Below are 27,017 nucleotides of genomic sequence, written 5' to 3'. Positions count from 1 at the left end.
TTCACACAACAAATTAGCAATTTAATGAAATTAAAATCAGGGGGGTACCGGACGTCTCCTGGAAGGGAAAAAAGTCAGCGGTTTCAAAGCAAAACATCATGCACCAGTGGGTAATCACGCATTAAGGGGCCAAATCTTCCTTCACATTTTTCCCTCCAGTCATACCCAATCACACAAAATACACAAAATCAAGTCTATCCCCAAAAACAAACGATCAATATACCGGATAGCCGAATAAATTATAATAATGACCGCCAATGTAATAATTCATAAAGTTTATAGGGGTGTGCCGTGCAAGGCAAGCGTTGCGACTATTTAACAACGACAAATACTTACAAGCCGTATAAATGTTTATGTTAATAAATTTATTGGCGTAGAATTTCGCACGAAACTGTACGGGAATAAGGCCGTCGCGACGCTCAGAATGCGTGGCGTCGCGCGCTTTGGAAGGGACGAAATCGGACCCACTATAGGGGCGAGTCGTGAAATTGGGACGAGAATGACGTCAACTGAAAGGGGCTATTGAGAACGTTGGAAACTAAATATTTCCATGACTGTGTGAAATTTCGCAAAAGTTGCAAGATTATTTCAGTAAAATCGTCGGAATCAAATGAAATATCAAGATATGCATGTGAGAGCAAATTTTTCTTAAAGAAAATTTCCATTAAACTCACCATGAAACGAAAACAGAAGCGCAGTTTTCAAAGGCTAAAGGGCTTCTATAGTAGGTCTTACCCCACAGAACATACAGTAGAAGTTCATGGAGTTTGCGCCCAGTTACGCATACGTGCCAATTTCGTTATTTAGGCTATCGTTACTGCTACTATCATGACATTTTTGACACGGTTTGGGCACCAAGAATATAAGAATGATCGATTTCATTAGTCTTCTTTTTAACGAAACGAGTTATGCAAGGGCCTCAAGTAAATTAGTATTGTAGCAGCAGGCCCTAATTGTTTAATTCTGGGAAGTGATTTGTGCAAAAAGATCTTAATTTCGAGCAATTTGGATCATTGGGAAATCTGAACGATTTATTGCGAATGAGGGGAGCAGGGAAGGTGCTACAGTTTCCTTATCAATATAAGTAATTAATCACATTGTAAAGTACCCCAGATTACGCATATGTATTATTATACAGGGTGGGCCAACAAAAACGAAACGGTCCATGTTTAGGGTTCTTAATGTGGTTTTAAAAAAATCTCTCGAACACGTCAATTGATTTGTCGAGGGGGAAACCTTTTAGACTTATTTTTAAACCCCTATCTTTAACCCCTTGAGCAAGGTGCTATTCGCCCTTAAAATCTTAAATGAAAAGTGGCGTTGAGTGACACCTTATTTGAAAGGTCTTTCAATTCTCTTTTCAATGATGCCTACTTTTTGACATGAGATATCATTTTGACATTTTAAATTAGAAATTTTTCCGTTTTATTTACAAAGACGCTTGCAAAATCAGAAAAATCATTTAATACTTAGACTTTAGTATTACTTAATTAAATGTTCAAACTACCCAACTGATAACCATGAATTGCATAATATCTACTCCGTTGAAACTTAAACGCTTTTAAAATTATATTGAGACAAGCTGAAAATTGTAACCTTAAGGCAATAGACTGAGTTGGCGGAACATTTGCAAAGCAATACATTTTTATCAAAAGTAGAAGAAACTTATTCTGAAATTATTTTTTATTTCCCCAAAAAGGTTAATTTGCGCAACATATGACGAGTTGGAGAAAGAAGTTTAGGTGCATCTTTTTGTTAAAAAATAAAAAAATATTTGATTTTCTTTATAATTTTTTTGTTTTGTTTTGTATACAATTTTTCTCTTACACTAGTCAATTAATTGGTGGGCTTGGTGAGGAGCCTGATGACATGCCAGAATCTTCATCGTTGCTGCAAGAATATAAAAGAATTTTTTAGTTGTAATATACAGTTTAGCTAAGAACCAATAAGGGTTTAAGTATAGAAGGTTGGAGCAAAAAAGTGAAGCTATAGATATGACTTTCTGCATCTTTATCAAAAACAGGTTTTTTATAATCACTTACAGAATGTTAACTTATATTATATAGTTAACATCTTATTAACAACTGTTATACATATTTTAATTATAGTTCATATTTTACCTATTCCTTCTAATGAGCCTGCAAAAGAAAGTTTTTGACGCTATTTTGACACGTATTTTAAATATTACATTTTAAAAAAAACTAAGACTCCGGTGATTATTAATGAAAATAGTGATGAAAACTAAATGTCTATAGTTGATTAAATTGTTAAATGGAATTATATTTTGTATTAGTTTCTATTTTATACTCGAAACATTAACGAATATAAATAATTGGTGACGCGCTCTTGGTTTTTTATATATTTGAATGTGTTGCGACACTTTTTAAAAATTGAAATTTTTACAGGAGATAGAATTTGGACCAGATTATAACATATATTAAATTTGTGATTGTCACTCAAAAACCAAAATGAAAAAATACCATTTAAAAGTTTTTGAAAATATTACGACCCTCTAAAAATTATACAAAAAATACATAAATATTCTTTAGAGTATCAGTTACAAACGGATTTTTTAATCATTTTTGTATCTCTTTTAGTTCCTGAGATATTTGAGTTTAAAGTAGTAAAGGTATTTAAGCGATCTTTTTGACATATCTCAAGGTCACTTTGAAAAATCGACTCAAAGTCAAAGTAAATATTGGTTTTATAATCACATACGTCTATTTTACACAAAAAATTTGAAATCACTTTTATAGGCCGATTTGCCATGCTTATCCTGCTGTACCCTTTCATTACTTTCGTTTATTACTTGCAGCGACAAATCTGCTTCAAAAACGTGGCTGCTCAAACAATTTATAGTAACACGATATTGTCTATTTTGTCTTGCCATCTTGATTCGTGTAATATTTCTGGGGTTAATAATTGCATAGTTTATTTTATCATTTTTTGAAATAAGAATAGTAAAAAGATAACATAATCTTCGATTTCATGTTTAATGGCGTACGTAGAATGAAGAAAAACAGTTCACGAGATCTCCCAGACGTAGCTTGATAGCTTCTTTCATAGATGGCGCTCGCTATTTAAATTTGTACAGATTGGCCATTAAACATAGAATCAAAAGTTATGTTATTTTTTTTCAATTTTTTCCTAAAAAGTGATAAAATAATCTATAAAATGATTGACCCCAGAAATATGATACGAATCAAGGTGGCAAGACAAAATAGACAATATCGTGTTACTATAAAGTGTTTCAGCAACCACGTTTTTGAGGCAGATTTGTCATTACAAATAATAAATGAAAGTAATGAAATTAGAATTGCGCCATGGCCAGAGCACGTACAAAATTTCCTTGTTCCAACTAAAAGTATTGAAAATGTTCCTAATTTACAAACTGCAGCCATAAGGTTGCAGTTTATTCAACCATGTGTAATGTGCATACGCGGGTGTTGCGGTGCATATATAGACATCTTACTCGGTTCACCGGCGTCAAAAACTTCCTTTTGCAAGCTCATTGGAGCGGATAGGTAAATATGAAACTATAATTAGAATATAACAGTTGTTAACAAGATGTTAACTATATAATATAAGTTAACATTCTGTAAGTGATTATAAAAAACCTGTTTTTGATAAAGATGCAGAAAGTCATATCTATAGCTTCACTTTTTTGCTCCAACCTTCTATACTTAAACCGTTATTGGTTCTTAGCTAAACTGTATATTACAACTAAAAAATTCTTTTATATTCTTGCAGCAACGATGAAGATTCTGGCATGTCATCAGGCTCCTCACCAAGCCCACCAATTAATTGACTAGTGTAAGAGAAAAATTGTATACAAAACAAAAACAAAAAAATTTATAAAGAAAATCAAATATTTTTTTATTTTTTGAGAAAAAGATGCACCTAAACGTCTTCCTCCAACTCGTCATATGTTGTGCAAAGTAACTTTTTTGGGGAAATAAAAAATAATTTCAGAATAAGTTTCTTTAATTTTCTCCAGGTAAGTACCTGGGGATTTGAAAAGGATTTTGATGCCTTTGCTTAAAAGTTTTTCCAATGATTAGGGCAAGACGAAAAAATTAGTGCGGTGGGTTTTTGGCGGTGATTGGGGGCCAGGTAGGTACTTGGGGATTTAGAAAATTTAAGTTGGTAATAGGTGCCAAATGTGGTATTTTGGAATATGGGGTATAACAGCCCTCCTAATAGTCTCCTTATTTAGATCTATTAGATCAGATGGGCATAGTTATTTCCCTTTAAGAGTGTGGTATCTATATCATAAATATGTTTCAACCATGATAAATTATAGTACCGTTAAATGGAAATTCGGGTGATTCTAAAATTGAATGATATATCTCACATAGTGATCTTGCTGACCTAAATGAACATCGTAAACTTTCTCACATAACGCTATTTTTTAATTAAGCGGAAACATTGAAAAATTGTGCACAAAATAAATTTTAAAAACCATAAAGCAAATCTTCAAAAGACAATGGAACGATCCTTTCAGGGATGCGAACAAATGTGTCCAAGAGTAGGTCAGGTTACTCGTGTAACATTCCAAAGTTAACAAGATATGACCTAACGCTTCTTTCTACGTCTTCAGAGAAGCTACCCTATACTTCTTCATCCCTAAACTTTTAAGATGTTGGGTTTTGAACCGTTATGTGGTTTATTAGATTTCTGGCGTGCCGAAGAAAAAAAGGTACTCTTTACATAGATAAACCGAACCGCTTTTCAGAAGAACACCGTTTTGTGAAAGAGGGTGTTACCAAAGAAATGTGACCCCCTTGAACTTAAAATGGACAGGTGCGAACTTTTTTGTGTTTTTTACATCATAAGACTTCAATGGAAAGCTTCTGATGAGCCGCCCTGTATATACATTTGTTTTGGACCGAGCATTACAATGTGAAATGTATCAAAACTCCCTCGATATGAGGCTTATAATTGTTCTAAGAACGCCACCACCTCGGGCCGCAAAGGTCACATTTACATGAAACAACATCAATTTGCGAAAACATCTTAAAACACATTAAATTATCGTTTATTAACATTAAACTTATTAATTCCAGCCACGCCAACGCTCGATTGTAATCAGCCTTACAAAAACAAGTTTAACACTGTTTTATCGATTCTCAGTATAGTTCTGCTTGACCACGTATTTACGAAGGAGACAACAGCAGTTATTTATTACTTTAGAGATTTTTACCATAGAACATTCAAGATTTCGTCAGTTCATTTTGTGCGGTTCAGTGCTTTGGTCAATCGTAAGAGCTCAAGATTCGTGCGCGTAAGTATATGGCACAAGTGCTGTATTAAGCGCTTTGTAAAAGTGAATTCAGTGACAAATTAGGGTTTTGATACTTCACAATTGACGATTTCATAACATCTATTTGAAATCACGCCTCGCTAGCTCGATTTCTGTTTTCTAGGGTGGAAAAACTTTAAATTTGGACCGCAACAGCGAAAGTAAATTAGAAGAAAGTCTACGGCTCAGAGGAGAAGTGCAAATCAGTGAAAGTTACAAAATTTGGAACAATGTGGAACTCTCACGTGTCATCTGGAGTTGCAGCTGTTATGGGATTCCTGCTAATTGCGGTTTCGGGACAACAATTTAGCTCCCTGCAACACCAAAATAATAGTTCCAAGGCAGGAGTTTGTGTTTTGGAAGTGCCGTAAGTAGAGTTATGTTGTGCAATTTTTCATTTTTTCTGCAATTTGTTAATTGTTATTGTCCGTCCCTCGACGTCGAGCATTAACAAGATTCTACCAACGTTCCCATCCAAAGTCACCCTGTCTTTCTTCTGTTTGTCACACATGATGTCCGGAAATAACGTCGAAATATCTTGAGAAGTAATTCTAGAGATTAAAATAATAAGAAAAATTCTTATAAACACATCCAAAAAATTGCTTCTTAAAGGGACTAGAACCCCTTTAAAGCGGAGACTCTCAGCATGGTTTTTACGCGACATTTTCTAAAGGGTTTGCGCTAAAATTATGAAATTCGGTTTACTTTAATAGGTTGGAATGGGAAGACTTTTTTATGTCAATAATTGCACATTTTAGTCAAAAAAGGTCCTCCTATTTCGTCTGGTTAGGACAGACCGTTTTACAGAAAAATGAGTTTTTATAAAGCGATGCACGATTACATGGATATTGAAAATCATCTTTGTAAACATAGTAGGAATCCTTCTAATAGATTTCTTTTTATTAGCCAGCAATAACACAATTAATGCTGTTTAGTATTTATCACTTATTCACAACAAATTTTGAAAATGACCTCCATTCATCACAATGCATCTTCTAATTATTTTAGAAAATATTGTGGAAAAAACATGTTCAGAGTTCCCCCTTTAGGGGATTCTATTAGCTCTTCAAGAAGCAACTTTTAGGGTACGTTCATGAGGGCTTTTTTTAATTATTTTAACCTGTAAAATTACCCCCCAATATACTTTGACGTCATTTTCGGACACCCTGTATAATACAATAACATTTTTCAGTAAATATTAGAAGACACCTACTAAAATTGACAATAAATTATTAAGTTTACTGGTCATAGTTACTTCCACTACAAATGACGAATATTTTAACCAAGGAAATTATTTTTAAACATTTTAATGTATTCTGGGGAAGAAAAATAATTGAAGTAACCCGAATAAACCTACTTAAATTTGAAACATTTCAATAGAGGAATTAACGTGTATATTGAAATTGAAACCAAGTGAACGAATCTGGAGAGAAATCCATTCAAAATTCCATGAACTTCTCATTAAAAAACGCGGATTTTATAACCAAAATTTTAGAATGTTCAGATTCGAATTACATGAGACTCTGTCTTTCAAACCTATTCAACGTTTATAGAAACGTTAGCCAAAAAAGAATAAGTTTTAATCCAATATTTGGATAATTCAGCGAAGCGAACTTTCTGGAAAAATGTAATGCAGCATCGGGAAAAGAAAATAATTAACTGAAATAATCCGTACAAAGCTGTTTAAATTTGGAATACTGCAGAGAGGACTCGCAGAAACAACTATGGATATTTTTATTAAGCATCAAAGGGATGTTGAAACTAACTGTAGTAACCTAGAGAAACCCACTCGGAAGGCCATCAAATTCTCATTAAAAAAGCGGATTTAATTTTTTAAAAATTGGAACATTAAACCTCAAGTTACCTACTCAAAACCTACTCAAATTTCTTTCAAACTTCCAGCCAAAACTCTCCCTACGTGCTCTTCCTATTCTAAATTCACTTTTTCCTTTTACTTCGAAGAGTCCTTATCCATTTAATAACTTTCTCAGTCATTTCTTCTTTCTCAATTTCTTGCTTTATTTTCTTCTTTTTATCCGGAGCTATCTCTTCATCTAAGAATGTTATAATAATTTTGATCTTTTCAATACGCCTCTAACGCTTATTGCAGAATCCTGTAAAATTTTGTTTTTTTCTACAATATTAAATTCTTTGAGGACTCTCCTTATGTTCAGCCTCTCAACTCTCAACTCTCCTCTTCGACTCTGAAGAATTTTATTTCTTTATTTAATATTAATGAAATCGTTTGGTGCACATTGTTTCAAAAGGCAGGAAGGGTTTTTTATTATTGCTTCTTTCCTTTTGCTGGCAAACCAAAGTGCTATCCACTGCCGGTTGATATCCTGATCTTGTTAGGTATTTATTGGACGACAGAGGTAGATTCAAAGAGTAGGCATCAGGAGCAAATGCTTTCCCTGAGCACCAATTCTATTTAGAACATTTTTTCTATAATAATATAGACGCAATCCTCTCCACCATCCCATTTACATCTTGTCGAGCTCAATTGTTGGCTATTAATTTAATATGTAATAAACTTTTCAGGACTATTGACATCATAGCACCAGAAGACCGGATAAAATCAGAAGTTCCGCGTGGAAATGGGGTAAGTTAGCAACTTTTTCAGTTTCACCAGAATCTTCAACTTAGGAAACATTCTCCGGAACGTGACGACAAAACAAAGTCTTTTGCTGATACTCTACATATCATTTTGACATCAATCCCAGTTTTACTTCTAATTCAAGAATCTGGCGCCAGAACTAATTATCCCTAAACTCATCAATCAGGGATCCAATTTAACAAAACCTTAAACTGTCCTTTCCAGTCGCGACCAGACCTCACTAAAATCGAAATCTGCTGCTCTGGATATGAAAGAATTCCACACACCTTCATTCACTGCAAACCAATTTGCGACAAAGGTTGCGAAAATGGAAACTGCACCGCTCCCAACGTTTGTACTTGCAAAAGAAATTATATTAAGGTCAGTAGCTATGCCAACTGTCTGAAATTATATGGTCAGTTGATATGGGCTTTAGCTGACCACAGGAGACCAAAACAAATGTATCCCAACATGTCCCGAAGGCTGCCTGAATGGAGTTTGCACCAATAATGGGGAATGCAACTGCAACTATGGATACAGTCACAGTCCAGACAGGAAATACTGCATTGCAGTATGTAGTGGAGGATGTGGTTCTGGAGGACAATGCATTGGTCCTGAGACTTGCACTTGCAGCCCTGGGTATAAAAAAATTATATGATAATTTGTTTTTACTCAATTTATTCCCAATTTCAGCTTCCATGTAAACAGAGATACCAACAAGTGCGAACATTTCTGCGAAGGCGGTTGTGGGCAAGGTACTTGCATAGGCCCCAATCGATGTTCCTGTCACGGGGGCTATGTGCTGAAGGAGAATCGATGTGTTGCGGAGTGTCCCAGAGGTGCAAACTCCCATGAAGTTCTATAATAGTATCTAATCAAGATATGCTTTAAGGCTGTACCAATGGAGTCTGCTCGGCACCCAATACTTGTACTTGCAGTCAGGGATGGACATTGGATAAGAGTGGGACGATATGTCAGCCTCATTGCTCTAGTCCTTGTCTAAATGGGGATTGTGTAGCACCCGAAAGGTGCGCTTGCAAGAAGGGTTATATCGAGGCTGCTGGGTCCGCAGGGCATAAATGTGTCGCCTATTGCCCAGGTGAACTTTATTTCTTTTTTTTATAGGTGTTTATTGAGATATTTGATTATTCCTAGACGGATGTGAAAATGGGGTCTGTTCGGCTCCAAACTTCTGCATCTGCAATCAAGGTTTCATGAAGGAATTTAAGGGCAGCAATAGATGCGTGAGGCGTGTGAGGCGATCTTCTTTAACCGACTTGCATTGGGAGTTGATTCCAGATGAAATGCTCCAGGGTCACTAGATCTACATATATATTTAGTACAACACAATTTTATATTTTACTTTTTTGTTTTATAAAAAATATAAAAACTGTTCTTTTTAATAATTGTTGAGCTTCCACAAACTATATTTAGATTAATGCTATACTGAAATGATACAATGGTTATTAATCACATTTATTTTTACTTACTTAACGTACACCCCCTACAAACGCAGACCCTATTTATGAAGTAGAAAAAATTAAAATGTACAAGAGATAGGGGGTGGACAATTTAGAACCCCACGGTATATTACTGGTGTTTCTCATACCATACTCAGACATTATACATTATTTAATCTACGATTAAGAAAGATACGTGAATCTATCATAAAAATATCTACGAATTCCTAGGTCTAAATGAAATATTCAAATTTCAAGCGAAGGCAACGAAGCCATGATTTTCATATTTCGTCACGTGAGATTGTTGAATCGCCCGCTAGATCCTACGATGCTCATATTTTTGAGGCGACCGAGTGATGCTAACTTCCATTAAGCGACATGAGTGCGAGCGAGACATCAAGATAATCAAGTAACGGAACTCTTTAAAACGATCATTACGCATTTGTTCTTTTGTTTGTGTAATTGTCGATCATATGTTATCTGTCATCTTCCCTAAACAGCTGCCAGGTTATTTATAAATAATTAATAAATAATTTCAAATAATAAGGAACTAACTTTAAATTTGTTTAAACAAAAGATATGAAATTAACAATTGTCTCGTTAAGAATTATCTTGTTTCATACTCAACAGTATCACCTCGCAAAAGATTAAAATGTGACTATTTATAAAACAAAGCTTCAACCAAACAAGACAAAGGCTGTTTCACTAGTTATTGTTCTTGCCAAACTCCGTCATTGTCTGTAATAATATAAGCGTATTTGTCTAAAATATATCGAAGTTCCATTGGAGACATGTTAATGTATATCCACTAATGGTTTAATTCTGTTAGTGCTGAATAAGTGGTTAATTTGCCAATTCCAGCTTCTTAGTGCTAAATATAATTTGTTATTGGGTAAGTAATGAATAATGAGATTATTGGGATTTACTTGGGTAATTTTCATTTCTACTGTATCAATTGCGTGCACATATGTCAATGATATAAAGTTACAGACATGTCCAAAAAGATAAGATTCTAATTTGGTCTTAAAAACTAAATTATCAAGGATAGATCTCTGAGGTATTCATAATAGTATATTTTGACATTTTCATCAGTGACCCTTTGTAAACTGTATTATGTAAGTTTACCTAGGATAAGATACACTGGGTAAGTAAAGAGTACATAATGTTTATTATTTGCATTTTTTTGTAAAAATTGTGCTTAAATTAAGCTGGGTTTATAGTTTCATTAAGGTAAGTTAGTAAGAGACAATAATTTATTAAAAATTATTCAGGGTAATTCTGAAGCTGGAGATTTTCTTTTACCAGAAAGTAAAAAGTTTTTCATTTTTTCAACAAAACTTTAGCAAATCTTGAAAAAGTAACATGGTAAGATGTTTATTTTTTGAGTCTTATATTCTGGCAATAGTCAATTTTTGAAAAAATTAAAGCCAAGAAAAAAAAGTTTTCAATTAATTTGTAAACTTTTGTATTTTCTAGACCAATGCTAGTAAATTAGAGCATAAAAGCCATTTTTTGAGATGATCTGTTAATGGCTTAAAAATTTGGGTGGTGTTTTTTTATCTTATCTTTCTATTGGATAGCTGTGCTTAGTAAATGCCTACTAAGTATCTGTTTCACAAAATAATATTAGCTAAAATATTATCAAGTAGCGAAGAAATTTGATTGATTTGTTAAATATTGCTAGCTGGTGACCTTTTTATTTGTACCCATTATAATTTCTTGATATAAAGGATTATGAAAATGATTCAAGTTATTGGTAATTCTGCCAATTCTCTAGAATTATTACAACATATCTTGGTTACACCAATAAATAACTAAAAAGTCGGGTTGTCTGCTAAACCTTCTGTCATCATTATCAGTAGAATATTCATCAGTTAGCATGTGGCTTCTGGTAACTGCTTGAGTAATCCTATCCATATTAAATGAAGAGTAATTCAGGTATAATATAATAAATAATATATTTTTTAAAATTTTAAACACTCTGTATCTTGGACTCTAAGCTACATATTTATAAGATAATTTTTTCTTTAAGTACCATAAGAAATTATGTTTTAAAGTTACAGACCATACTTAGGAAAGAACTTATATATTTAAAAAACTAAAAAATAGTATACATTTTTCAAAACTATTTTTAAATATCTCTAGTTAAATAAATTTTTGAAGTGTAATTCCTAGTATTGCATTTCACACTTATCAGTTTAAGTGAGTACCTACTTAGAAATCCACTTCAAAGATCTAGAATAAAATATTTTCCTAAGTGACTAACTAACAATAAATTTAAGTACATCTTTAATTTAATAATTATATGCCTACTTCACATTAAAACAATATTATATGATAAAATGTGTTGTTTAACAATTCAAGAGTAAGTACAGGAATCTTGAAAAATGTATGTAAAACACTGTAAATGATACAGGTAGAGTTTCCCTTATTTTGCTAGAAATTCCAGCATTTTAACTGAACTTGCAAGTAAAATATTTTAGTAAATGTGAGTGTTAAATACAATTTTTTTCTTTCAAATAGAATATTACATGAAATTACTACGAACCATAATTAAATTCTTGTTTGGTGAAAATGTAAATATTTACTGCATGAATACTTGGAAAGTAACTTCGGATAGTGAACTGAGAATGTATTTATGCATTATGTATGTAGGTGTATTTAGGTAAATTTAAAGCCAACTAAAAGTTTTAGCAATATTAAAATATTGAAACACAGTAAAACAGTGAGATTATACACTAAATTAGAGATCGTTACAAAACATTTAGACTATACCTAATACGACCCAGGCTCCAAAGTTGTAATTTAAGTAAAAAACTATTCCACATCATAGAACATTTTACTTTTAGGCTTTTATATCACTGTTTTTAAACTTATTTTTAAGAAAAGTGTTGATTTGTGCAGGTAAAATATTGAAAAATATATTGCCATAATGATTGGTCCCATCTTTGGCTTGCGAGGTTCTGTGGCAGAAGGTTGGGTGATTATTGTCCGCTTTGTCCTTGTACCGCTCCCATGGAGATCACAATTACATGAATATTCGTTCGCATTTGCAATTTTTTAGAGATTACTTATCGCATATACATATGTACATTTTTGGTCAGTTTGTTTGCAAAGGGGCGAGCTACTATCTTTAGTTTATCAATATCATTTGATTTATTTAGTGTTGTAAAGAAATAATAACATAGGTATCCGTGTTTGTAATGTAAACTCGCATTTAGACGAAATATTTAATTTATTCAAATGTTCCTCATACTTTACATTTAATAGTTCACATCGGAAGTCACTTCATCTAATTCATTTATTTTCATATCTAATGAAGGAACTTTAGACTTGTTTAATAAACTATAATTTTCATATAAAATCTAGATTTGAAAAGGAAAATATGGGGTTAATTATCTCCCTGATTACACCGTTGTGTTGTGTATAGTTTGTTTAAAAGGTATTAAGAGAATATTTTCAATATATAATGTAAAAATGTGCACGTACATATATGTATAATTTTCCCTATAATAAATTGTTTTTAGATTATTTATGGAATAATGGTATTCTTGGATAATGGAAAAAATCCGGCAATTACTCAAGCGAAACAATGAGGATTTCGATGAAAGCCTCGAAACTGTTCAACAACACAGAGAACGATGGCGCTCAATATACGTCGTTTATTTCACCATGTTTATGATGTCCTTAGGATTTAGTATAGTCGTTACTGGAGTATGGCCTTATTTGGACAAGGTAAGAAGTTGATATCGCATATCAAACGTGTCTGAAAGTCCTGGTTTTCGAGTCAAGTTATTATTGGTAAATTCTGCATAGGCATAGAAATGACAAAAACTCCAATAAAAATCTTCTATTACCAACTTAATTGTAATTTTATGCTTCTGTTAAATTGTCAGCACTTTCATAATTTAGTCTTTATTACATTTTTCATTCATCAGGAAATTGAGGGTTCAAAATTTCAGCTTGATCCAACTGCCGGCAAAGAATTTATGGGTTTAATAGTAGCAGCTAACCCTTTCGGTCAGATGTTATTTTCGCCTTTATTTGGCTGGTGGAGTAATAAGTTTGGCTCAATAAGAACTCCCCTGATTTTTTCACTATTAATTTTCACTACTGCCAGCAGCATCTATTCTTGCCTAGAACTTTTCGACAGCCACGTGAAACATTGGATGTTATGGAGCCGTTTTTTGGTGGGAGTCAGTTCAGGTATTGCACTATGTCTTATATGAGTGAGTATACAGGATGTTTTTTTAAGACGCGTCGGAGAATTGCGTGAAAAAAAAGTATCTAGGTACCCTTTTTTACAGGTCATAGAGAGCGTTTCAGACCCTTTGTCTAATGGCGTATTCCCCTTTCCACTGTACTCCCTTTTAGACCTTCTATGTATAGAACACATAAGACAGTAAATTAACAGTAGTATTATTAAATTTAGTAAATGTCCATTTCACTATTTCTATAGACCTGAAAAAGGCAATAAAACATTGCCTCAAGTTTGGTTAGCTTAGAAGAAACTTTCTGATCAGAAGGGGAAATAAGGGTTGGGTTCAAAAAAATCCATATCCGTCCTGTATATTAAAACAGTCTCAGATTTCACGCAATTCTCTAAGAACCGCGTGTTAAAAAGTCTACCCTGTATATATAAGAGGCTAATAACATTTTAATTGTTTTTATAGCCAATGTGGCAGCTTGCCGTGCTTACTTGTCTGCTGCTACAAAATACTCAGAAAGAACCAAAGCTGTGTCCATGATTTCATTAGCTCAGGTATTAGGCTTTGTGGTAGGGCCTGCGATACAGATGGCAGTAGTTCATTTAGGCGATCAAGGAGTGTGGCTGTGGCCCAAAAAACTAAGGCTCAACATGTACACAGCTACAGGCTGGATAAACGTCTTCCTCGCTTTAATTAACATCTACCTCTTCATGCCTCACGTCTTCCGAGAGCATAAAATAGCCGCCAAAGAAGCTATGTTAAAACAAGGGAAAAATGACGAAAAAGCCACTTGGAAGGGCATTAAACCTGACTATTTCGGAGCCTGGACCTTTATTATTGCCTTTTTTGTGATGGTGTTCAACTTTATGTTGATGGAAACACTTGGTATGACTTATTTTAATAGTAGATTTGCAAAGTTATAGATGACTTTCTTAGGTACCCCTTTAACTATGGATCAACTGGGCTGGTCTAAAGATGAATCTATATGGTATATGGGTCTAATAATGTTAGTTTGCGCTGTGTTTTCCATATGCACCTTTCCATTAATTCCAATATTCTCTAAAAAGTTTTCTGAGGTTAAACTGATGATCTGGATTGGATTCTTGTTGATGGTGCTAGGAAGAATTGTAAGGTAATATAAATTTAATTATATTTTTTCTTACTTTCATCATTTAGAGTTGTATTCCATTTGCCGGCCCACCTCCCTTAATTTATGATGTAGACTTGAGGACCAATTTATCGATATTCTGCCAACAAAAACTAAGAAATGTGAGCCTTGATTATCGACTAGATTATGAAGGCTTAAATGTCACTCTACAAACATATGGCAGGTCACTACTTGAATAATTTTAATTAAGCTTCTTGAATAATCTCGTCTCTTAAATCCTAAAAGATATTTGTTGCTGAATTCAACCCATGAAGCGCAGATTCGTTACATGACTTTTGACTGTGGAGATGATCTCTTGGGATGTCCCTCCAGTCAGGAATGGTGCCAGAAAGTTCCAGCAATAACTTTCACTCAGTTTATATTGTGTTACGTTTTGACTGTGTTGGGTTATCCTATTGGGATTACACTAATTCAGACGTTGTTTTCGAAAGTGTTAGGATCAAGGCCTCAAGTAAGTAATTTTGCCATTGTGACGAACACAAAACGTTCACAGTGGCGAACAAAATTTCATGCCCTGTCGTTTTTTTAGAACACTTAAGGATACAACATTAACTTAGAACCAGTTTCCTGTTATTGAGAATAAATTCATTTTTCTGAATCAGAGTCCCTATATGTTTTCACTTTGTAGTAATCTAATGAAAATTGGTTAATGCATAGTTTTATATCTATCTCTTCCTATTTTGGAAATATTCGAATGCTTATCAAAACAGGTAATTAAAAACAAGTTCCGTCTCATTCAGATGTAGGAAAATGATTTTTTTCAAATGAAAGACCCTGTGTATTCTTACGTCTTTATATAAAGCAGTAAGATAATAGTAAGTAATAGAATATTCTAATGGTGTAAGAAAATACTGCTACTCTTCCGTTTCTTTACAGTAAAACGATTTAAAAAAATATCTATTTTTTTCGAATATAACCAAAAGAATTCAATTTTTTCAAATTCTGAAATTTAATTTTGGTGGGCATAAAATGTGCAAATTTTCTCAAAATTTAGCCAACTTCCTGTCTTATGAGTTTTCAAGATCTCAATTATGAGTATCAAATTTAAATAACCTTGTACTTTATAAATTACTTTAACAATATAAAAAAATTCTTGCTTAGCTCGGACAACCTGAATTTACAAGTTTGTCAAAAATTTTGTTGAAGTCACTTCTCAGAAAAATCAAAAAGAACAAAATTACCTAAATAGATCCAAATATTCCTGAAATGCTTATTCTGGTCGGTTGTTATTTGGATCACTTCAAAAATTTCTATTGAAAATACTACGAAATGATATATTAAACGATGAGAAGCTTCCTTTTAATTCTGATCACAGCTTCAAATTTTTCCAGGGAGTTTGGATGGGCCTAATGACAGGTTCCGGCTGTCTCTCCAGGGTAATGGGCCCCGTATTCGTAACACACGTCTACAAGGAATACGGTACTGTATGGACGTTTGGAATGACCTCTGTCATGATGGCAGTCAGTCTCTTGTGGCTTTGGTACTTTCAGAAACGCCTGGAGCCAAAGGACCCCTTAGACGCTCAGAACAACGGGGTTAAAAGTGTGGAAATGGAATTATTTGTTAACAAGGATGGAGAGGAGAATGGGGATGTAATCAAGAAAATGTCCAGGTGACAACACAGATTTGTGTTAAGAGATTGGTATTTATAATTTTAACTTTAGTGATATTGTATTTTTATTAAATGAACTGAAGGTTATTCAGAGATTGCAGAAGAATTCTGTGAAATATTAAGAATTGACTGATTTTTTTACAAACGAACTAGAATTTTCTTCCTTCATAGCATATAATATGCTATATATATATATAATGGCATACAGAAAATTATATAGACCGTACAACGCCATCTCTGAACTATATCGAACCTGATGTATTCGAATATAATAGTTATATTATTACCAGTGATAATGTATATACCTGGTCAAACTTTGTGATTGTATTGTTAGATGGTTTGTGATTAATTTTTGTATCGGGTGATTAGAGTAAATGACAATTTATTTCACCCATTGAGAAGATTGTCAATGCAGGGTGTTTTCTACTTCCACTAGAGAGTTGTGCCATGCCAAGAATAACTTCGGATGTAATGTTCTAGAAGAATTGATATTTTAATTTTTACTGGGGACCTGGTTACTGAAAACCAGTGGTGCGTCAAGCCAATATCACGAGAAACTTTTTCCAAGATTAAAATCTTTCACTGCTAAAGACGTAATCAAGGGATATATGCATCTTTCATAATTTAGAAGAATTTATACATTTATTGCTTGCAAATCAAAAACTCATACAAAATAATAGAGTAACATTTTTCAACTTAAAGAGCAAATTTCCTCATAACGGTTTCCATTTGAACCAACATGCTCTGCCACTGTTTATCGTCCAAGAAAACTGTTATTTTAGTGACGCATTTGTTGTAACAATCGTAGATAAACACCTTTGAAATTTAAGAACAAACCTTCTTACATGATATTTGTCGTTTTTTATAATCATGTTATATACAGCGCTTGTAAAAAGTGTTACATGTTTATAACTTTCGTAAACCCGATATTTAAAAAAAAGTGCTTAAACGTATAAGTTTATTTAAAAAAAGGCATTCCATGCATTATTTCAATGTTCAAATTTTTCACTCCTATCCAATTATCCCTATTTACTTTTTATTTTCAAATGGGAAGGTACTCAGTTTAGTGTATGAAATAATGCAAAATTCAATAAGGAATACAACGGTATACTCAGAACTAAAATTAGACCTTGTATCTCGGAAACGAAAGCTTTTAGCATGGTTATGCTAGAAATAAGTGAAAGACCAAGAAATACGCCCTTAAATTTTTTACAATCAATTAAGAAACACCCCGTATTGCTTATTCTTATTTACTTAAATTTATAAGTATTAAACAAATTAAATTGTTTTAAGTACCGATTGCTGATTCTGCTGTTAATTTTGTTAGAACCATAAATGGTCACAAAAACTAACCAGTGATCCTGGCAATGTTACCATGGTAAGTTTTATTCGTAGTTTATCTCAAAGTGCGGCATATTTTTATTTATATACATCATATACCCCGAACTCTATTGGTATTAGAATAATATACAAATTAAAGTAATGAATAGTGGTTGAATATTTTTGTATCTGTTTATTAAAGTTGTAAGTTTGTATTAGTTACTAAATATATACAAAATATTTACAATTATTATTTTCTCATTTTAACAATTTAAACTAATTTATGCTCTAAAAATATAATATTTTAAATAACTTTGAGGAAGTCGTGACATTAAAAACTCTGGACTTTTTTAAGACCAAAGATATCACAGACACTATAGATAGTTTATAACAAATACCTAAAAACATATTTTTTCAATGCCCTATAACTTAATATTTCTCCAAAACATTTTGCTTGTCTACAGAAGGTCTATCGGTTTCTATAGTCGTCATAGGAATAACGTTACCAATATCCTCAGCCTCTTTCACTGTATCGGGCAGCTTCTTGTGAAGAGTCTCTGGGAATATCATAGTCAGCAATCCCGCCAGTATGGACATTGCTGAGAAACTTATTAGTGGTAAGGATTCCCATAGCTGAGCCTAAAACGATATAAAAAATATTATGTATTTTATTACGACGGAATGTGACTTTACAAGTAGTGGGGTTTGTGGTGAAATCATCGACCCGATTCTTCCGAAAGTGGAACAGGTTCCCATGAAAGAATGTCGTAAATTAGTGGGGAACATTTCGCTGGTGAGGACATATAGTATGGTAAAGGAAGCAGTGGCTCCGAATTTACCCAAGAGATATATTGTTAAACTGCCCCATCTGGATGCTAAAATAAATAAAGAAAATATAGTAAAACGACATGTTTCCAACATCATTTTGTGATGGGTTTATAAAGTACGTTAGAAAATCTTCTAGATAGTTTTCACTTTTCTGAAAACTAAAAAGATAATACTAGGTTTCAAAATCACACCTGAAAACCGCATTCTGCATCTTTATTAATATGCGAGATACTCGGTAAAACCTTCGAAAATGAGACATCCTGTGCATGTATGCACATTACACATTACGCAAAGTGTTTCGTTATCATGTCTAATGATTTTCATGGAATCGAAGGATACATATTATATATAACCTCCGTGAAAACCATTACATTATTCCACACCACATATTAATTCTATAAAAGCTTATAAATTGGAAATAATTGTAAAAAAGCATATTTATTCTTTAATAATATACATACTGTCCCATTAAACAATACCACATAGGTCTGCCATGCTTTTTTGATACACCCCGTACTATTATTGTATAGAATTTATGCTTTAGATCAAATAAATATATCACTCAAACAGCCTTATGAAGTTAAGATGTTCTCAGAATTTTTCCAGTTCTTTTAGATTTTTTTTTCTATAACTCCCATGGAACTATTTGAAACAGCCTATATAAACACCATTCAGTTCAACATAACGTTGCAGCGGATAAGACAAATTATATTAAATAAAATGAAACTCACAACAGACAAACAAATAGCTTAGTCCGTGCTTAAAAAATTATAATGCATATCCAGATATTGCAGAAGCAACTTTCAATTGCTTCTGAGAAACTTCGCAAATATGAACAACTTTTTTTTAAAGGCATACTGTAGACCAGAAACTAAACTAACATTATATATTCTATCTAGTATTAAACTTGAGTGAAGACTGAGCAGTTTCGACAAAAGTACGCAACAATAACGTAGTGATAATATCCCAACAAATACTGCTGAATTATTTACTGTCGACAACTATCGAATATCTCAAAAATTGAGGTGAACTTGAATGCAAATAATATGCGCTTGATAGCTGATGAACAATGGTTAATTTTTCCTAGTCATTGCTTTTTTATTTGATGTCGCAATAATTTAATTCAACTTCAGCTATTTTAATGAGATTTTTGCAGTTGATAAAACAGAGTTATGCTCTTTTCATTTTGACCACTTTTTGGTTTAAAATATTTCTATCTACACTGTCCAATTCTGTTGCCTGGACTTTAGGAAATGCTCCTCATTCTTATTTAACAATCTAACTTTAGTAAATTACTAAATATGTTTATTTCTCGATTATCTCTTTTCCCTTCTTACTTTCTCTTGTTTTTTTCTTTTGTTTCTCCCTTTTTCACTTCCTGTCTTTCTCTTTCTCTCTCTCTCTCTTTCTCTGTATGTATTTATATATTAATAGTTTTTCTGCTGTTATTTACTCTTGAAAGAGATTTCTCATTTTCAATCGAAACAGAACCTACTCTAATCACATATTTAGCTTCTATACTTGCCTGTGGGAATAAAAATAAACGCCAAACAAGCAGCCCCTGTCAGCCAGTAACTAAACAACAGAGTCTTCTTCCTGCCATATTTCTCTACTACAAAATTACAGGCAAAGTACGCTGGAACTTCCACTAAAGCTAAAAAAAAAAGGTCACAATTTTCCAGCTTTGAAGCTCCTCTACCTACAGGTCAATATAAAATCTAAATAGTTGTTCCCAGCGACTAAGGAAACGGAATTAAGTGTTAGACCATAGAACAGGAAAGTGCAGGTAATCCAACAAAAGCAACACGCCACAAGCCTTATCATCAGAATGCTGGATTTGAGAGCTTGCAATGCTGAATTCTCCCGTTTTTCCAGCCTTCCTGAGGTTGTATCTAAATAAAATGTCTCTTTCACTGCACGTTTCTATTTCATCGTAGAAAAATCTTACCTGTAACCGCAGAGTCCAGAACCTCAAGCTCTTTATCCGAAATCTCCTTTCCGTTCACTTTTGCCAATTTCCTTAGAGTTGTCTTAGCTTCTTCTATTCTACCTTTGCTGAGATGCCACCTAATGGATTCAGGTATTATCCAGAGATAGGATATAGTGAACAGTGCAGGTAGATAGCTTATGAAGATTAAAGGCCTGCAAAGCATACGATCTCAGAGTTGTAAAAACTGCAATTGATTTACGGTTTTTTACTTCCAAGATTTGACTGTCCAGGCAGCTACCGCCACTGCAATTTCTCCCACAGCGTAACACGAGCTTATGATGGTCCCTGTGAGCACCCTTTTCTTCGGACCCACAAGCTCCACCCCTGCAGTGAATTTAAGTCTAGTAAAGGGATGGTTTTAAGGAGTCTTAACGCACCTAACACGAATCCGCAAATGTAACTTCCAGAGCCGAATGCAGCATCCAGGAACTCGAACAATAAAAACCACTCGTAGGTGGGCATTAAAGCCCTTATACAACCACATATTCCGCAAATTACCATCCCCCATACTAATACCACCTTTCTACCATATCTAGAATTTTCATAAATTTGTGATCGATGATGGAACATAGCCATTATACCATACCTGTCTGATAAGAACCCTGAAATTATTAGTCCAAAGAACTGCCCAATATTGTTTATAGTTCCCACTAAGGTCAGTTTCCAGAGATTGTTGTCGCACTGTAGATTGTACTAAAATAAGCCTTAGACGTGATAAAAGTAAATATAAATATTCCAGAATAACCTACTTCTGTTACAATAGTTTTTTCTAGCCCCTGGTATACGAAGGAGTCACACCTTTTGACTTTATTTCTATTAAAATTAACTGCAGTGCAGTTTCTAAGCCCTGTTTCATTTCGAAATGGAGCATACATTGAGCATTTTTCAGGACTATCATTTGTGTAAGGGATTGCATTGCTCAACCATGGCGCAGCGTATGTGGGATGGTCTGTTGGATCGCATCCAGGAATTTGGCACCTGGAATAAGAAAAAGTCACTAGGTTTGGTCAATGAAGATTCAATTAAATTGAACCTGGAAATCTGTTGAAATTTTGAAAACGCACGACAGTTTTCCGATTCGACCTAACTAAGGGAGTAAATGGGAATTTGGAGAGTAAAAAATAGAGTCGCCATAGGAACTCTACGATGCAGCTCGCTATATCTCAAGGCATAATTTATGTTTTAACTTTCGAAAAAAATTACTTCGACAAAAATGCATCGCCAAGTTGGTTTCTGATTTCAGTTATAAAGTGCCACATCGGTCGGCAACTTCTTGTCGGTATGGAGAATTCAAATATGGATGGATGAATCTTAGCGACGGTTCAAGGACAGACATACCAAAAACGTCATTCATCCAGGAAATCGTCGATGTAGTGCGCAAGTGCATCAAGGAAGATTGACAGTGACATATCGCTAGATGAGGATTTCAAAGACCTCAATTCAAAAAATTTCGCGTGAAGAATTAGATGTAAAGCAATTAGCGTCCCGTTGGATACCGCATCTGTTGACCGAACAAAAAAGAAACTAGGGTCAATTGATCATAAAAAGCTTTAGCGCACTTCAACGCAGGAGACCCTAAAACGTTAAAAAAAATGTGTTCAGTATCGTCAGTGGTGCTGAATCATGGATTTGCTCATATGAACTCAAAAATAAATGCCAGTCATCTGTTTGGGCGTTCCAAAGTGAAGAAAAAACCTACAAAAACCGTCCGTTCTCAAAACCAATGTCCAAAAAATGGTCGCGACATTTGTCTCAAAAGCTGCTCATATAGCAACAAGTCCCCTATAAGATCAAAGAGCTGTTACCGCTGATTGGTAGACAACCGTTTGTTTATCGGAAGTACTCGCTGAGCCCTAAACCCTAAACCAACCCTAAACTATGAATCATCTACCAATAAGGCAATGCAAGTTCGCACACAGCTCGTAAAACATAGAATTTTTAACGCAACAATACGTCGAATTGTTAGACCATCCTCCATACAGTCCCGACCTAAGTCTCAATGATTTCTTTACCTTTCCAAAAATTAAGAAGGGACTGCGTTGCCAAAGGTTTCATTCACCAGAAAAAGCAGTCGACGCCTTCAACAACATAATTTTGACTGTACCAACAAATGAGTGGAATAATAGCTTCCAGAAATGTTTCTAGCGCATACAAAATTATATTGATCTTCATGGAGAATACTTTGAAAAAACAATACAGTTTTTAAAAGCTATCTACTGTTTTATTCTAGCTTTACAGGATATAAAAAATATACAATATTAAAAAAAGAATAGTATAGACCAAAATAAGCAAAAAAAAATTAATAAACATGGGTCTGCAAAGTAAAGCTTCGGAGATATGGAAGGTTATTCTTTTCTGAAATCTTTATTTGCCATTATTTATTACTTATTAATTATGTACAAATAAACGAAAGCAGATTTTAGCAAAACCAGACAATAATAATATATTCAAAATACCCTCCTTCTATTTCCAAGCAGGCTCGTCATCTTGGTCTGAAGGATATCCAAATTCTTTCTAAATTCTTCTCATTGGCTCGGATTTATTGGCATTTTTTTATTAATTCGTAGCTACAGCTCCTCGATGCTATTTACATGAGCACTATAGACTAATGTTTGCAAATGCCCCCAAAAAAGACATCTAGAGAGATTTCTTGGCTATTTGGGGTTTAAATCAGACGATTATGCAGACTCAGAGAGAGAATGATGGTGGCCCAGAGACGAAACGTTGCATTCAAATTTTTTAACGCCATCTTGTAGGGGCGAAAAAGTGGTAATAATGAAGTGATCTTTGTTTTGAAATATCTTTTCAAAAAAAGTCATAAAAGATCTAAATGATACATCAAAATGTAGTTTTTTTTCTGGATGTCCCTGGAAGTATTCGGAATTTTTCCAAGTTCGAAGTAGCATTTTCTTGAACACTAAATAATGCAACTTTGCCCCAATTTATGCGCCCTCGCATCTCTTATAGTTGTTGATATCCCAATGATACGCCTCCAATTTGGACCACCCTGTATGTGCAAAACTTAAAAGACAGCCCTCGTAAACCATTTTCCTGAGAATCTGGCGTACGTTCTTTGGCCCAGTGGTCGATAAGATCCAATGTCTTGGTATGATTTGTGCGTGCTTGCAACTTCATTGCTGGCAGACACGCTGTAATGGACTGTTTGAATCTTCTCGACAGCCTATTTAGAAGTTTTACGTGATGAACGGGTAAACCACGGGAACAGGATGGTAAATCTGCCGAATTAACGTATTAGATAGTAATTTACGAGTTCGGGTGAACATTAATAAGACAACTCGAAGTCTTCACACGTCGATAATGAGATAATTACTCAATTTGCGGCTGCAGGATGCAACGATCAAATAGCATAATACATCTTATTATTGTACAATAAGTACACATTTTCCACGTTATTTACTATAATAATAGATACATAAACGTCAGGTTTAAATGCCTTGAGTTATAACGGCGAACTTTTAAGCAACAACTGGCACTAAATTGCAATTTTCGACAATAACAGGCTCATCATATTTATAATAATCGGTCTTATTATTGAACGTGTGCATAGCATTTTAATAATATAATAATATGTTTCAGGACGGAATAATTTATTTGTCACTTCCTAAAGCAATTGGACCTAATTGGATAATGCTGGATGTACGTACGTGTCGAAAAGTAGTACCTATGACCTTTTCAATCGTGATAGGAGTATTAAAGATCTGGCCGGGGTTTAATTCGATTTATGAGCTAGGCGTATGAGTTAATTAAGTTAACTATTCTGCCCCTGTTTATATGGGAATGGCTTCTTCGTTCAAATTGAGACAAACTTACGTTGGGCTTAACACCGGGCGTCCTCAGTGCAGGCGAACTCAAGACATAGGAGATTAACTTGGGAAATCGGGTTTTATTTTTTTGCGCCCGCACGGATTATCCAATTGAATAACTTTTACATGGAGATCGCAGTACTCAAGTCCGGCCATCATTTTACAACTTTTTTAATTTTCTAATTAGAGCCGTTTTGGCCCAAAACGCCTCCAAATTTCAAAAATTTGAGTGCCCCGCATAACCGCGAAGAAGATAAAAGATATGATCTTAGAGTTATCGTCGTGGGTTAATAAGAAATTTGTTTATTTACTGTGGGCGCAACAAAGCAGCTCGCATGATATTATCCTAAGGTTTTCCATTGGTTTTTCACCGAATTAACTCATAAATAAGTTAAAAACTGCGTCAAAATTAGCAAAAAGAGGAGATTCATTTGGCATGAGGTTTTTAGGCTTTTGTTACTGGCAACTTACGTTTGTTTAATTCTGATATTGACTCTGACCAATTAGGGTCCTGAACGGTTACGCGGGACATTCAAATTTTCGAAATTTGGAGGCACTGAGCCAATTAGAAGATCGAAAAAATTGCGGAATGATGGCCCGTCTTGAGTACTGCAACCCCCACGTAAAAGTTTTTCAATTGGATAATCCGTATAAGACGCAAAAAAGCAAAAACCGATTTCCCATGTTAATCTTCTATGTCCAGGGTTTGCCTGGACACCCGATATAAAGTGGGATTCGAGGTAAAATCACTTTAAGGTGAAGAAGGCTGGAAGACCACATTTGTCGAAAAGAAATGTGCAATGTACTTCTTTTCTGCGCCTATGTGCAGCGCCCATTCTTGTATCAGTTTTACTGATCACGAATTTACTTTAGTGCTGGTCGCTTTCAAAACAGCGTGTTTATTCAGGAACATTTACGTTTTGACATTGCGGTCTTTTCACTGAAGCGGTTCGACTTCTGAACCACTGTAAAAAGCTCGTCTTGCTGACCGATAAAAATGGGAATCTGGCCAGTGGTCGCCCTTGTGTAGTGGGTCTGTGGATGTATATCAAGGCTTGGTACTTAAGTTCTTGGTAACGTAGAAATCACTCTTTTGCGTTCTTATGCTTTTGCTCTTATATACACTGGAGGCTATAGAATTAAGAACAACATATAAAAACATAGAAAATACGGTTCCTCGAAAGTAAACTTTAAAAAATCACAACAATTTCTTAACGACTTTTATTGGATCATAGGGGTAATCAATAATACACATTTAAAAAAAATCGCAATAACCAAAACTAAAAAAAAAAAACATTTTTTTCATAAAAGAAAGTCAACAAACTCTTCGGATATACAGGGTATCCCAACTAAAATTTGTACCCCTTGAATTCTTCCATTTCGCCCAAATCTGGGATAAATGCTAAAATATGTTAATTTTAACATGAGGAGGGACCAAATTTTATCTTGGTTTCGAAGTAATTTCTGCATCCCTCTAACGCCCAGAATCACCCCTTCAGGCATTCTAAATGGCAAATCAATGAGGCCATTGCTATGATCGAGGCAGATCTTCAGAGAGAAGTTACCAAGATTTTTCAGGATAATGAAAGCGTACTTTCACGGCTTATCTATCGATATCGGGTAACTGGAAACGTGACCGAAAAACTAAGAATGGGACGCCGGAGAACTGCTACCCCTGCACAAGAATGATTTCTGACAGTGTCTATCCATAGAGGGCCTTTGACTACTTGTCGGGTCATGCCACAGCGACTTCTAAATGCTTCTAGAGTTGCGGTTTCAATTGAAACAGTTTATCGAAGACTTCGAGAGGTTGGCCTACGTCTACGACGACTTTTGACCCACGCAGACATAACTTAAGAAAAAGTGATCAAAGTACGAACCAAAAAACCGCTTAGATAAGATAATAAACTTTCAAATCTTCATATATGAAAATTTGCTGAACAATAATCGGCAATTTTCTTAACTTTTGTGGAGCAGTGGATTTGACTAGTCCATGGCAGGCACCACAACGAGTAACACTTATAATTTAAGTCCGCGCGGTCTGCCACCAACGAACTATTGGCAGACACTGGTGTCTGCTCTGGCCTTATGAAGCTAACTTGAAACAAGACCGGTGTCTGCCATGGCGAGTAAGGTGTTAAAAATATGATTCTAAGAAGAATGCAATAAAAACTTTGAAAAAGGCAATTTGCCTTGATTCATTTGGGACGTAATTTTTAGCCAGAAAATAAACTTTTGCTGAAAAATTGATGCAGAGCTAGGGATATCTTACCTGTAGTTTAAGTCCATTGCCGTGAACACATACGCTATATGGACCATTGAATGCATTACCATCGCTGCACATACTAAACTGAACACATAAATTTGGTACTTTCCAAAATCGCCCAAATGCACCAATATTGCATCCAAAGAGTTATCCACTTGCGCTGTGGAAGCAGTCATATTTTAGCGATAGTTAAATAATTAAAGCCGGGAACTGTGGTCAATAATTTTTTTCCAATGTTTCATTGCGTGAAATTTCAATAATTTGAATCGGTTCTCAAGTTCTGTGAAAATCCGGGTTTTAAACTACTGTTTCAACTGCTATAGTTGACCGGACGGCCTGCAAATTTAAATCGGACTAGTACCATTTTTGTTTGGTCAATCTTTTATAGACGCACTTGGTTATATTATGCAGTAAGTAGTGTATCCTTGGTATGAGGTTACCTA

The 27,017-nt window shown here is 34.3% G+C and overlaps 4 protein-coding genes across 9 annotated transcripts in view; 2 read left to right on the top strand and 2 right to left on the bottom strand.

Moving 5' to 3' along the window:
- LOC136413888 (uncharacterized) overlaps positions 1-461 on the bottom strand; it is a 148,456-nt gene extending 147,995 nt beyond the window's left edge. For all 5 annotated transcript variants that reach the window (XR_010752504.1, XR_010752503.1, XR_010752505.1 and 2 more), the window contains exon 1: positions 337-461. The gene's annotated coding sequence lies outside the window, so the exon portion shown is untranslated. The remainder of the gene's footprint in view (positions 1-336) is intronic.
- A 4,654-nt stretch (positions 462-5,115) lies between these two features.
- LOC136413891 (epidermal growth factor-like protein) lies at positions 5,116-9,371 on the top strand. Its single transcript, XM_066397650.1, has 8 exons — positions 5,116-5,284; positions 5,427-5,669; positions 7,844-7,904; positions 8,124-8,279; positions 8,335-8,537; positions 8,592-8,737; positions 8,791-8,997; positions 9,054-9,371. Exons 2-8 carry the CDS (start codon positions 5,533-5,535, stop codon positions 9,218-9,220), a joined length of 1,077 nt encoding a protein of 358 aa, XP_066253747.1. The 5' UTR covers positions 5,116-5,284; positions 5,427-5,532; the 3' UTR covers positions 9,221-9,371.
- Positions 9,372-9,894: 523 nt separating this feature from the next.
- Cln7 (CLN7/MFS domain-containing 8) lies at positions 9,895-17,914 on the top strand. The gene is made up of 8 exons (XM_066397635.1): positions 9,895-10,250; positions 12,886-13,093; positions 13,321-13,564; positions 14,032-14,451; positions 14,503-14,693; positions 14,743-14,897; positions 14,960-15,185; positions 16,066-17,914. The coding sequence occupies exons 2-8, from the start codon at positions 12,917-12,919 to the stop codon at positions 16,348-16,350; spliced, it is 1,698 nt and encodes a 565-aa protein (XP_066253732.1). The 5' UTR covers positions 9,895-10,250; positions 12,886-12,916; the 3' UTR covers positions 16,351-17,914.
- A 32-nt stretch (positions 17,915-17,946) lies between these two features.
- Positions 17,947-26,928, bottom strand: LOC136413881 (organic cation transporter protein-like). 2 transcript variants are annotated; one of them, XM_066397637.1, is made up of 10 exons: positions 26,581-26,928; positions 21,234-21,462; positions 21,071-21,177; positions 20,862-21,016; positions 20,694-20,808; positions 20,443-20,636; positions 20,198-20,374; positions 20,020-20,148; positions 18,360-18,541; positions 17,947-18,305 (listed from the first exon to the last, which is right to left on the bottom strand). In XM_066397637.1, the coding sequence occupies exons 1-10, from the start codon at positions 26,748-26,750 to the stop codon at positions 18,096-18,098; spliced, it is 1,668 nt and encodes a 555-aa protein (XP_066253734.1). In that variant the 5' UTR covers positions 26,751-26,928; the 3' UTR covers positions 17,947-18,095. The 2 variants fall into 2 exon arrangements, with proteins under 2 accessions (XP_066253734.1, XP_066253733.1); XM_066397636.1 differs by having other exon boundaries at positions 17,948-18,305; positions 20,198-20,386.
- Positions 26,929-27,017: the final 89 nt, after the last annotated feature.

The sequence above is a fragment of the Euwallacea similis genome, chromosome 15 (genome assembly GCF_039881205.1).
Source record: "Euwallacea similis isolate ESF13 chromosome 15, ESF131.1, whole genome shotgun sequence".
NCBI classification, from domain to species: Eukaryota; Metazoa; Arthropoda; class Insecta; order Coleoptera; family Curculionidae; genus Euwallacea; species Euwallacea similis.
This window is presented reverse-complemented; position numbering and strand designations above follow the sequence as displayed.

What these genes read in the sequence shown, in the direction of transcription:
- LOC136413881 (XM_066397636.1), bottom strand. Translation starts at nt 26,750, where the DNA reads ATGACTGCTTCCACAGCGCAAGTGGATAACTCTTTGGATGCAATATTG. An exon ending in TCTGGACTCTGCGGTTACAG is followed by an intron (nt 20,387 to 20,442) that starts GTAAGATTTTTC and finishes CATTTTATTTAG; the next exon opens with ATACAACCTCAGGAAGGCTG. An exon ending in GTTTATTTTTATTCCCACAG is followed by an intron (nt 18,542 to 20,019) that starts GCAAGTATAGAA and finishes TATTTATTTTAG; the next exon opens with CATCCAGATGGGGCAGTTTA.
- LOC136413891 (XM_066397650.1), top strand. Translation starts at nt 5,533, where the DNA reads ATGTGGAACTCTCACGTGTCATCTGGAGTTGCAGCTGTTATGGGATTC. An exon ending in AAGTTCCGCGTGGAAATGGG is followed by an intron (nt 7,905 to 8,123) that starts GTAAGTTAGCAA and finishes TGTCCTTTCCAG; the next exon opens with TCGCGACCAGACCTCACTAA. An exon ending in ATGTGTCGCCTATTGCCCAG is followed by an intron (nt 8,998 to 9,053) that starts GTGAACTTTATT and finishes GATTATTCCTAG; the next exon opens with ACGGATGTGAAAATGGGGTC.
- Cln7 (XM_066397635.1), top strand. Translation starts at nt 12,917, where the DNA reads ATGGAAAAAATCCGGCAATTACTCAAGCGAAACAATGAGGATTTCGAT. An exon ending in TATGTTGATGGAAACACTTG is followed by an intron (nt 14,452 to 14,502) that starts GTATGACTTATT and finishes TGACTTTCTTAG; the next exon opens with GTACCCCTTTAACTATGGAT. An exon ending in TGATGGTGCTAGGAAGAATT is followed by an intron (nt 14,694 to 14,742) that starts GTAAGGTAATAT and finishes TTCATCATTTAG; the next exon opens with AGTTGTATTCCATTTGCCGG.